Source organism: Corylus avellana, chromosome ca10, assembly GCF_901000735.1.
Source record: "Corylus avellana chromosome ca10, CavTom2PMs-1.0".
Taxonomy (NCBI): domain Eukaryota; kingdom Viridiplantae; phylum Streptophyta; class Magnoliopsida; order Fagales; family Betulaceae; genus Corylus; species Corylus avellana.
Window position 1 is genome coordinate 2,866,698 of NC_081550.1, and position 11,340 is coordinate 2,878,037.

An 11,340-nucleotide genomic window follows, 5' to 3' on the forward strand; every position below is an offset into this window, starting at 1 on the left:
AATAGTTCTTAATATAATAACAGATTTGCTTTTATTGGTCCTTATTCCTTGGCTCAGGTGGCAAGGGAGAGTGGTGGTGTGGGGTAGGTCATAGGTTTGATTCTTTTTTGTTTTTTTAATAGTAAAAAAGAGATATCTTTATTTCTTGGCTGGTTCTCTGGGTGGGTTGCGAACATACATCTCAGCATGAGTAAAGCTTAACCGACATATTTTTGGGTGGGGTCACTAGGTTAGTTTTGAATGTTCCTTGAATGTTATAATTAGCTCACTCAGTTTTATTCTCTGATACTATTGGGATAATTTATGTTGTTATGGAATGTCCTCAGTTGGAGTCAAATTTGCATCCTCTTGCATTCTCAACTGAGTGGTCAAGACATGTGGATTCTGTTGTTACTGTGGGTTCAGCATCTCATGTTGTGATCAATTCATCACGTGCATCCTCAAAGCATGGGATTGGCCGAAAAAGGGTTAGGTCTTCAGAACCTGAGTCCAATCCTTCATCAAAAGCTGCTAGTGGATTGGGTATATTCTGGTGGAGGGGTGGTAAACTTTCTCGTCGGGTGTTTAATTGGAAGGTTCTGCCTTGCTCCTTGGCTTCCAAGGCTGCCAGACAAGGTCTGCATATTGTCTTCTCTTTCTTATATGCAGTTGGAGTCAATGTCATAGTGCTTACAGTTAAGTCAAATGAATAATTATTCTGAATTTGTTTGAAGTTTAAAATTCTGCAGCTGGGTGTACAAAGATACCGGGCATATTATATCCTGAGAATTCAGAATTTGTGAAGAGAAGTAGATGCGTTGCTTGGCGAGCTGCTGTTGAGACAGCATCGAGTGTTGAACAGCTTGCTTTCCAGGTATATCTCCCGACATTTCCAATTATTTTAGTGTCTGATGTTTAAGTGTTGCAAAGGCTTCTTGATTTCTGTTGGACTTTGAGGTACCTGTTATGGCAGATAGGGGAGAGGTTCAAATCCCCATAAGGCCAAATTACCTAGTTTTGTACTTTAAAAAAAGGGTACCTGTGTTTCTGTGCTTCTGCTACCACTGAAGGCAAAATCAGGGTGCTGTTTTACACATTTTACTTTGTAGTTTAGCTATTGATTGAATGCTGCATAAGTCTAACTTCTTGATTCCCTTTCCGGACTGGTTACCTAAATTTGCTCTTATGTGGAACTGAATTGCACGATTTGAGATGTGATAGACATTTGTTATAGATCTCTCCATTTGGCAACTTTGGAAATTTTTATCTCATTGTTTTTGTTTTCTGTTTTGCAAGCAGTATTAAATGCATAAATAGAGGAATCTAATAGGCATTTAGTTTTGTAACTACCGTATCTATGGTGTCATCTTGTAAACTCTATTTCTCTTATATACTTTTATTTTTTTGTACATATTATATTTTATTTCATTGTGACGATGTTATATGATAATTTATGATTGGCCCAACCTCAGTAATTGCTGGGCCTAATGTCTTTTTTTAAAAAAAAAAAGATTTTGCAGATGTGTTAATGAACTAGCTATCTTCTGAAGTTCTCTCAGTCCACTAATTCATTTCATGTTTACAGGCCAGAGAGCTTGATTCAAACATTAAGTGGGATGACATTGAAAACACACATCCTCTCCCTGCATTGGACAAGGAATCTAGAAAATCAATCAGACTATTTAAGAAAGTTATTATCCGCAGGAAGTGCACTGAAGGGGAAGTGGTAAAATATCTTCTTGATTTTGGCAAGAGAAGAGTTATCCCTGACATTGTTAAAAGACATGGGTCCCGGGTGGATGAATCCTCTAGTGAAAGGAAGAAATATTGGTTGGTGGACTCTTATGTTCCTTTGCATCTCCTGAAAAATTTTGAGGAGAGAAGAGTTGCCCGCAGATCTAATGATATGAAATCTGGGAAACTTCTCGAGGTTGGTAGAGTAAAAAAGAGTTCCTCCCAGAAAAGGGGATTTTCATATTTGTTTTCAAAAGCAGAAAGATCTGCGTATCATCAGTGTGGGCACTGCAATAAAGATGTCCCGATCAGGTATAGATATTCATTGCATTGCATGTATTTTTCTTCTTATACCTATGAATTGCTTGTCACCTTTTTCAGTATATTTTAAATAGATTTTGTTGTCTGCAAACTTGATTGAGTAATTAGTTTTAAAATTAGTGAAGTTTATGACATTAGTTTTCCTTTCTCTGCACTTGATGATTCTGAATTCAAATCCGTGTTGTCAAGTTATTACACATATATTATTTAATTTTCAGGTAGAATTATTAGAAAGAATGAGAAAATGTTTTCATATCTTATTTCAAATATAGGGATTTATAAGTTCTGCTAATAGTTGGAAAGTTTTTGACAATAACATTTGAAAAGCTAAAATAAGATATTTCATTAGATTTTTCAGTATTAGAAAATTTGTTAATGGATATGTAGTAAATGCGCATATTTAAAAATTAGATAGAAAAAATAAGAAACAAATATAGAAATAATATATATAGCCTAGTGGTACTTCTCGTCCTTGTAAGGGTGGGCATGGGATCTGTGGGATAAAAGAGTTCTTCAATCGTTGCAAAAGAAAAAAAAAAAATCATTTATCATTATAACTAGTCTTGAGTTTATTAAGTGGGAAGGTTTCTATTTACTACATTACTTGGGAGTTGCAGGATGCTCGTTAATTAACTAGTGGAAGTATTTTAAGTTAAAATCTTTCAGAAAGTTAAGTAGATTCCACTGTTGCTTGAAGACACTAAGGAGAAAAAGAAAATCCACAAGCATCCTAATGTTTTTTATTTTTCAATTTTTTATGAATAATAATTTTATTAAAAGAAAATGGCGGAGCCTGGATAGCATACAAAAGAGACAATCACCCTATGCGCTTCTACAATCTAAACAATTAATCAGATTTACCATATTCGATGAAGAAAAGTTAGAAACATATACAACAACCCAATCCAAAAGAAATCTTAGAAAAGAGGATTTTAGAGAAAGCGCATTGGACTCTCCGTCCTCAAAAGAGGCACCTATTCCTTTCTCTCCAAATGCTCCACATTAAGAAAACACGAATAACTTTTCAGATTGCCTCTTTGGGATGTTCCCGCTTATGGATCTTCCAACAATAAAGCAGCTCCATGATGTTCCTAGGCGTCGCCCTTGTAACCCCGAATAAGTTGAGAACCAAGTGCTGCATATCATTAGTGTATTCGCGATGAACAAGAAGTTGATTTACAGTCTTCTCATTCTTTTTGCAAAGGCAATACCAGCTAACAAGAGAGAAACCCCCCTTCTAAGATTGTCAACTGTGAGGATTCTACCCTTTGCTACTGTCCATAAGAAGAAAGCAATGCGAGGAGGGGCCTTAACCCTCCAAATACTTTTTAAGGGGAACGACAATGCTCTCCTTTATGTAACGTTTTATAATAGCTCTTCACTTTGAAATCATGACTACTAGCTGGGATCCACAACGTTCTATCGTCTTCCCCCGAATGGGTTTTCGAGGAGTATGATAGATTGAGAAAGGAGTCAAGGGATTCCAATTCCCAATCCTGAATTGTCATAAAAATTTTTTTAATTCCAATGGATAGAAGAGCTGGAGGATCCAAGTAGTCTAACAACACTAAGGCCTCTTTGTTAAGGGCTTTTGAATAAAGTTTTGGAAATGAGTACTTTAGAGCCACATCTTTGCACTACATGTCATGCTAAAAGCAAATGCATCCCAACCCCCACCTTGAAGGAGATACCTTTCCAGTTTTATTTGGTATTACTTGCGCAAAGGATGCTCTTGTTCTGGCTCATGTGGAATTTTCTGGAGGTGCCATTCAGCAGAACGTGAGCTTTGCTAGAACGGCTTAGGATTGGGAGGTGGATGCCTTTGCGTCATTCTTTAGGATGTTGTATTTAGCAAGAATGAGAAGGAAAGGGGAAGGCAAGTTGTGGTGGGTCCCTTTCAAAAGAGGGTTATTTGGTATTAAATTCTTCTACAGGGTAATGGGTTGTCATGATGGTTTCGGTTTCCCTTGGAAGACTGTTTAGAGGACTAAGGTTCCATTGAGGGTGGCCTTTTTTGTGGACCGGTAGCTCTAGGAAAAATCCTTGTCATGGACAATCTCCAAAAGCAGCGCGTCATTGTGGTTAATAGGTGTTGTATGTGCAAAAAGAATGCGGAATCCGTGGACCATATTCTTCTTCATTGTGAGGTTGCTTGTGCCATTTGGAATGTTTTCTTCAATTAATTTGGTTGCTTTGGGTTTTCTAGAGTACTCGATTTGTATGCTTGTTGGTGGATTGCCGGCAGCTCTTGGAGCTCTGTTGTGTGGAAGATGGCGCCCTTGTGCCTTTTGTGGTATCTATGGAGGGAAAGAAACAATAGGAGTTTTCAGGACCGCGAGAGAACTTTGGAGGAGATTAAGTCTTTATTCTTCAACACTTTGTATCTTTGGACAACTGCTTATGTTTTTCTTTTGGTGATGATTTTCTTGTTCTTTTTGCCTCTAGTAGTTAGGTGGCTTTTCTTGTATACTTCCTGTGTACATGGGGCGTCCTATACTGTTAATGATATCTGGAGCAACCAGAGGGAGACCCAAGTATTTTAGGGAAAGAGAAGAGATGCTACAACTGAGAATATTGGCCAGCTTTTCCTTATGTGGAACCTCCCCTACTGCAACTAGCTTAGATTTTCGAAGGTTGACCTTCAATCCTGAAATGGCCTTGAAGCACTGTATATGAGACCCAAATTATAAATTTGATCACTATTTGCATCACATAATAAGTGTATCATCTGCGAACAAAAGGTGGGGCATTTCCAGGGGCAACATTATGGATGTCCACTCAGAATCCTGATGAATAGCCCCCAACCATCGCTCTATAGAACATCCTATTGAGAGCAGCCATTACAATCACGAAGAGAAGGGGTGAGAGAGGGTCCCCTTGGCTAAGGCCCGAGAGCTACCAGATATTTAGTTCCAAAAAGATCACTTTTTTTTTAAAAAAAATGTTCCTGATCTCTTTGTAGGATTATTCATTTCAACCTTTATTTTTCTTGATAGCCTACGTTTTTCCTTATAGATATGTGAGGGGACCTTGGTTGGTTGTTCAAGCCCCCCACCCCCCATTGCTATGTTGTGGTAAACAGGTAATATTAATTGGAAGTAATGAAACTTTTTATGGAAAACACAAAACAAAAGCAGTGGAAGTGAACAATAATCTTAATTTACTAATGGTTGTACCCAAGCAAACTTTTAGTTGCTGCTGAGTCTAATTCAATGATGCTTTGACATGGCTAATCATTGTTCCCATTATTAGAACTTTTGAGTTGCTCAAAGTGTGGTCCTGTAATGTCTCTTGCGGGTTGGCTGGCATTAGGTATTATGGTATAGAGAAATGAAAGGACAAAGTAGGTTAGAGGATGTTCTGTTGATATTTTGAGGTTCCTATTGAACAAAATAGGATTAATTTGAAATGACATAGTCTAGTGATAATTACTTATCAAAAAAAAAGACATAGTCTAGTGATAATTTGAGAATTGAGATTTATGTTAGAATATCTGCTCCAGACATTCTGGTGTTACTAGTCTCATTGTTAAAATGCTCAACTATGCTGATATTTTCTTGCCTTGTCATACATTTTTTCACTCCTATCTTTATTGTCATCTTATTGACTTCATTTCTTCTTCTTTCCTTCTTATTCATAATTTACATATTTTCAATATTGGCAGGGAAGCTGTGAGCTGCCAGTACTGCAAAGGTTAGTTTTCGACTTCTCATAAGGCTTTTCCTTTTGTCCTTAATTCTTTTGTCTTGCAGTTTGTCAACAATTTATCTGAGCTAACAATCCTTTACCATATGTGCTATGTTTTTCTATCATTTTTTGAATTCTCTATTCTTTCATTCTATATTTGTTTCTTTCAAGGGATAACTCAATTAGCTAGGGACTACGCCTTATGAAGCGGGGGTCATTAGTTCAAATCTTCTCTTTCCCTTCCCCCTTTGGGACAAAAAATTACTTATAAAAAAATATATATATTTGTTTCTTCCATCTTTTTTCACAAAAGATGGAAATAATGAGGTAAATTTTGAGGTTGTATGGTAAAGGATTGTTAGTTCAGTTGCTTTAAGGTTGAGGTTTTCAATGGAGTTTCTTTCTACTGTTTAGGCTTGATGCCTGATTATCATCATATTTCAGGATTTTTTCATAAAAGGCATGTCAAGAAGTCTGATGGGGCCATCATTGCTGAATGTACATATGCATGCCACCGATGCCAGGATGAGTTGCGTGCCAAGATTGATGTAAAAGGAGGGAAAACTGACACAAAACAAGGGAAAGTACAGTCACAGAAGCGTAAAAAAGCCTTCAAAGATTGCAAGTCAGTTCAACTAAAACGTAGTAAGAAAACCTCAAAGGGTCGACAAATACAATCGCAAAACAGTAAAAAAGCTCCACCTGCTGTGCTTCTACGTCGTTCACCTAGGAAAGCTAAATGCTTGTCACTGCAAAATAAAAAGCCTAGAGGACGCAAGAAAGTGAAGCAGAAGAAATCCAAAAAGGCGGTGTATAAGAAACCAAAGAAACCAAAGAGACGCGCTTCTTGGCAGAAGAAAAGAACACAAGTTTACCACAGTTACTGGCTTAATGGTCTCCTGTTCTCTGGAAAGCCTAATGATGAAAGAGTGATGCATTTTAGGGAGAAAAATATGCTTGCCTCGTCTGAGAAATTGCATGTAATTCTTGATCAGCCCAAATGCTGCCTTTGTGGTGAAGCGGGTTGTGGATCTACATTAAGCTATATTGCTTGTGAAATCTGTGGAGGTACTTTTGCTTTTTTCTGTTCTCTTTTCCTTCTTTTCTTGGTAACTCTTTCATCTTTTAGTTTTATATTTAGCCATTTGGTGCTGCTGATTAGGAACATAATGCTTGTTGAAGCAGTGTATCCTTCTGCTTTTACCTTTTTAATAACATCGTGTTTTACTGCCTTGTTCAATTCCTTAGTACATACATGTATCACTATATTTCTTCACTTGTCTTATTATGCAGAGTGGTTTCATGGAGATGCTTTTGGACTCAATCCAGAGAACATCGATAAGCTTATTGGATTTAGGTGCCATGTATGTCGCAAAAGGGACCCTCCTATCTGCCCCCATGTGCTAACTGTGAAAAGTGAAGTGTCCCAGTTGGTTGTTGAGACACAAAGTAATGCTGTCGTTGAATGTAATGAAGTATCTAATGCTGTTCCACCATTGAGCGAGGTATACTTGGAATAATTTGGCTCTAATACCTGCCCTAAGTTTTTGTGTTTTTTTAGGAGGACTATTTATTAGTCCATAGATTTTTAGGGCCCGTTTGGTTCGCGGAATAGACCCCTGGAATGGAATGGCTATTCCTATGGAATAACCATACTTTTATTTGGTAGGAGCCTATTCTTAGGAATAGCTATTCAATGGGAATAACTATTCCCTTATGAAGAGGAATACCTATTCCTCTAAAAAAAATTAAAGGAATAGCTATTCCTAGAGAAATACACAACATTTTCCAAAAACAAATCTCATGTTATTTTTTATTTTCTTTCAATGGGTGGTCGACCACCTTCTGCAGGACTTGGGGGGTGGTCACACCACCTCCGGAGCACCTATGGGGTCCTCCTTGAGGCGCTCTGGGGTGGTTGCACCACCCCCAGCTACTGCAGTGGGTGGCCGACCACCCACTGAATATCTAGGTTTAGTTATTATTTTATTTTATTTAATTGAGTTTTAAAAAATAAGAAATAATGTGAGTTTTTTTTTTTTTTTTTTTAATTTTAATTTTGGTTCAATTCCAATTAGAGCATATGTATTTTTACCAAACTAAGGAATAGGAATAACTATTCAATTCTACTTTCCTCTATTCTCAGTAATAACTTTTCATTTTCCTAACGGAATACCCATTTCGCATACCAAACAAGGCCTTAATCTCTTGGAGGATCAGCATTTTGTTTATATTTTTGGGTTTATTATCTTTGGCCCTTCACAAACTCTTACCTACAAAACTTAAGGCAACCATCTATTCACCTAGGAGCCACCTCCCCAGATATGTTTCCCATTTATGAGCCTCCTTTAGGACCCCAACTGGGTTTGTGGATATTCTGTGTGCGCATTTACAATTAGTCAAAGTAATCCATCAAGTCTTCACATTCTGCTTTGATTTTGAGAACTCTGAATTAATTGATGTTTTGTGTTGTATAGGATTTGGGAAGTAGAAATTCAGGTTTTTAATCTGTCATTTAGCTATTTGGGTTTTATGTGTTCTATTGATTGAGTTTTATGCATTCAGCAGTTCATAGCTTCTGCTTGATATTGACAAAATAAGCTCTCTTCCCTGAAAGTGCCTTTTGATTTGAAAAAAAAGGGCTCTTTGTTGGTAATTTGTAAGTAATTCACTAAAATTATCTTCTATGATATGGGACAAATATGATAGGAATCAATTAGGTTTTTTTTTTTTTTCAAAAAAAAAAAATAGTTATCTATTGTTTTTATGGAGATAATGTGTGTGATTTGATTACCTATTGTTGCAGATCACGTGCAATTGAAATCTCATGGCATTTGAGGGTGAAAACTTCAGCACTGTTGGAGTCTCATCCATTTCTTTTCTTATAAAGAGGATGATTATTATTTGTCAAGAACCCATGGGGTTAAAAAGTGAAGGAATGGATAATTATGAGTGGGTTTAAGAGCTTTCAACTACAAGATAACTAGAAAACTTCGACCAAGAAGAACTCTTTGGTTTAGGAAAAGAAATATCAAATATGCGGGCAAAGCCAGTATAACCAAAGTAGAAGGTTGCAGCAGCGAAGCACTATTCTGAGAACCATTCCAACTGAGAACCATTCCAACGAGGAAATGACTTTGTGGTAGCAAGGAAGGAGAGGTATAGCTAATTCCTTGAAAAATTATTGGTCTTCACAAGAAACATCAAAATATTTACCACAAGAGACTATCTTTGACTCTGTTACAGGTTTTCAGTGATCTCAGAAGAGAGCAATCTATGATCATTGAGGCGAAGATGCCAGGTATCTTGTCGGGGGTCCAAAGTTCTTCCTGCTGGAGATCGCCCAACAGTGTTAAATTCAATCATAGAACCTTTTTCACATTCTTTATCATGTGGTGCGGGTTGTGGTAACATACTCACTTTGAGGGGTGACTTGGTTTAGTGTTTTTTTAACATTTGGTACTAACAATTGATAGGAAAAGAAATTGCCATTTAAGGCAAGACTAGACAAACAAAATTAGTTCATTTCTGGGGGGATGTTAGACATTGTAGAACAAATACTCATATTCTTGTGACATCAGTCATGATAGTGTCAGTTTAGATTATTCATATATTTGAGTGTAAACTGATTATTCTCAAGAGAATGAAGCCCATCTTTTGAGTTGTTCAAAGATCTTTGTTTTCTCGGGCAGGGATATGAGGATGGTACTCATAATCTTAGTACCCTCTCTCAGATTTGGCTTAGGTGCTGTAAAAGAAACTGCCGGAGATCTCAACTGTCCTGATTTAATTCCATCGCTCTCTTTATGATAGTTGTAATTTTATTGTTACGTGTATCAGAAGAAAATATAGGGAAACCCCATTCCCCCCCCCCCCCTTTTGCTTCCTTCTCCCTTATCTGATGATTATATTAAGAGTTGGAGGGAAGAATGTGTACACAGTACTACTGGCTTGTTCTTCCATGTATGATGCAATGCCTTGCAATGCTTAATGTCAAGCTGGTTTACATTGAGGTCTGATGTGTAGGCCTTAGAGGTTGTTGGATTCTGGTCATCAACAACTTCCTCATTAGGGTTATTTACCAGTGATTGCTAAGAATAGCAATAACTACTTTTTTGACTAGAAGGTGACAGGTATTGAGGACATAATAAAGAAGAGAAATGAAGTTGTATCTCTTTGTTGGACTAATGAAATGAAATGTAAGTTTTGCTCTGTCACTGCTGATCTAACACTGCACTGATCCAGACCATCATATTTTTTACACAAATGTATATATGGGATCGGAGCAGGAACTCCTGAAATTCTTTGACTGAAATTTTGAAAATTCAGGCATGGAATTTGAGAGAATCCTGATCTAGATCGAGATTTCTTACGATTAGTTGTTTGAATTGCATTCAATTTGGATAGCTTCACGGAGAGAGGGTTGCAAGACTAGATACAAATTCTTGGCAATTCTATTGCCTATATTGCTAGCAATTCTCATAATAAGTGAGTCTTTATGGGATTCACATGTCCGAACGAGTCTCTTGTCCCTTGCTCAAGCATGTGGGTTTAATAAGAGCTCTTTCACATTTGTTGTTCATATTGCTAGCAATCTTGAGCAGGTAAACCCTGTATCTCAGGCTGCATGGCGTAGGTGGAATTTACAACCTCCCTTCTTGTAGAGTAATTCAAAATGCGTGTAATTCAGGCAGAGAGATTCCATTTTTGGTTTGTTTCAATGAAGAGTCGAGGTTGTTTTCGTTTGGATTTAAAAAATATTTTTGAATACTTTCTGCACTCATAACTTTCACCATGGGTCACTACTACTAGCCCCATTGGCAGTTTTCTACCTTCTTCTTTCATCTTGAGGATCTTCTTCGGAGATGTGTAATGGATAGTGTTACTTTTTAGTCTTTATTCTTCCCCCCCCTTATATTAAGTTGTAATCATTATTTTCACCAATTCATTAAAAAAAAACAAAAAATTTCTGCATAACCATTTGATTGTATTCCTTTGGTCAATGGTTGAGACGAATTTCCCTTCGGATGGCATATTTGTGTTATTTTTTCTGAAATAATATTATCATAAATTTGTGAAATATAAGTGTAAATTCATTTAAAAAAAAAAAAAAAAAAGGAAGTAATTGAAGGAATGTAAAAACACATTGAAACTTAAGAAAGAATAATGCTATTATTCACACTAATTTCATACCAATTAAAATTATGTTTTTTAAGCAAAAGAGAAGCGGCTTTTTTATTTTTTATTATTATTATCTATAAACCGTGCAGTCTCTTAATTTTAAGTAAAATATAAATAATTTAGTTCAGATTAAATGTTATAGATGTAAAGGGATATAAACGAGCCGAGCTTGAGCGAGCTTCCCTTGTTTGGGCTCGACTTGTTTAAATTTTACTCGAGCTCGAGCTCGAGCCAAGCTTAAGGAGGAGCCAAAAAATCGAGATCGAGCTCATAATAAGTCAAGTCGAGCTGAGCCAATTCACGAGCTGGCTCTTATATTTTATTTTATTTTATTTATTAATTTATTTTTTTATTATAAATTTAAACTTAAAGTATTCTTAAACGGCTCAAGAAGCTAGCTTGCATATGAGCATTTGCTTAGTCTAACTAGCGGAGTAT

General features: G+C 36.7%; 2 protein-coding genes across 2 annotated transcripts in view; both read left to right on the forward strand.

Moving 5' to 3' along the window:
• LOC132164561 (DDT domain-containing protein PTM) overlaps positions 1–9,547 on the forward strand; it is a 19,310-nt gene extending 9,763 nt beyond the window's left edge. Inside the window, exons 7-11 of the mRNA XM_059575095.1 lie at positions 5,699–5,727; positions 6,166–6,789; positions 7,015–7,226; positions 8,528–8,880; positions 8,968–9,547. Coding sequence (XP_059431078.1) covers positions 5,699–5,727; positions 6,166–6,789; positions 7,015–7,226; positions 8,528–8,542 — 880 coding nt within the window. The 3' untranslated portion in view covers positions 8,543–8,880; positions 8,968–9,547. The remainder of the gene's footprint in view (positions 1–5,698; positions 5,728–6,165; positions 6,790–7,014; positions 7,227–8,527; positions 8,881–8,967) is intronic.
• LOC132164560 (uncharacterized) lies at positions 287–797 on the forward strand. The gene is made up of 2 exons (XM_059575094.1): positions 287–615; positions 714–797. Exons 1-2 carry the CDS (start codon positions 312–314, stop codon positions 716–718), a joined length of 309 nt encoding a protein of 102 aa, XP_059431077.1. The 5' UTR covers positions 287–311; the 3' UTR covers positions 719–797.
• Positions 9,548–11,340: the final 1,793 nt, after the last annotated feature.

Coding starts and splice junctions, on each gene's coding strand:
- LOC132164560 (XM_059575094.1), top strand. CDS start 312: ATGGAATGTCCTCAGTTGGAGTCAAATTTGCATCCTCTTGCATTCTCA.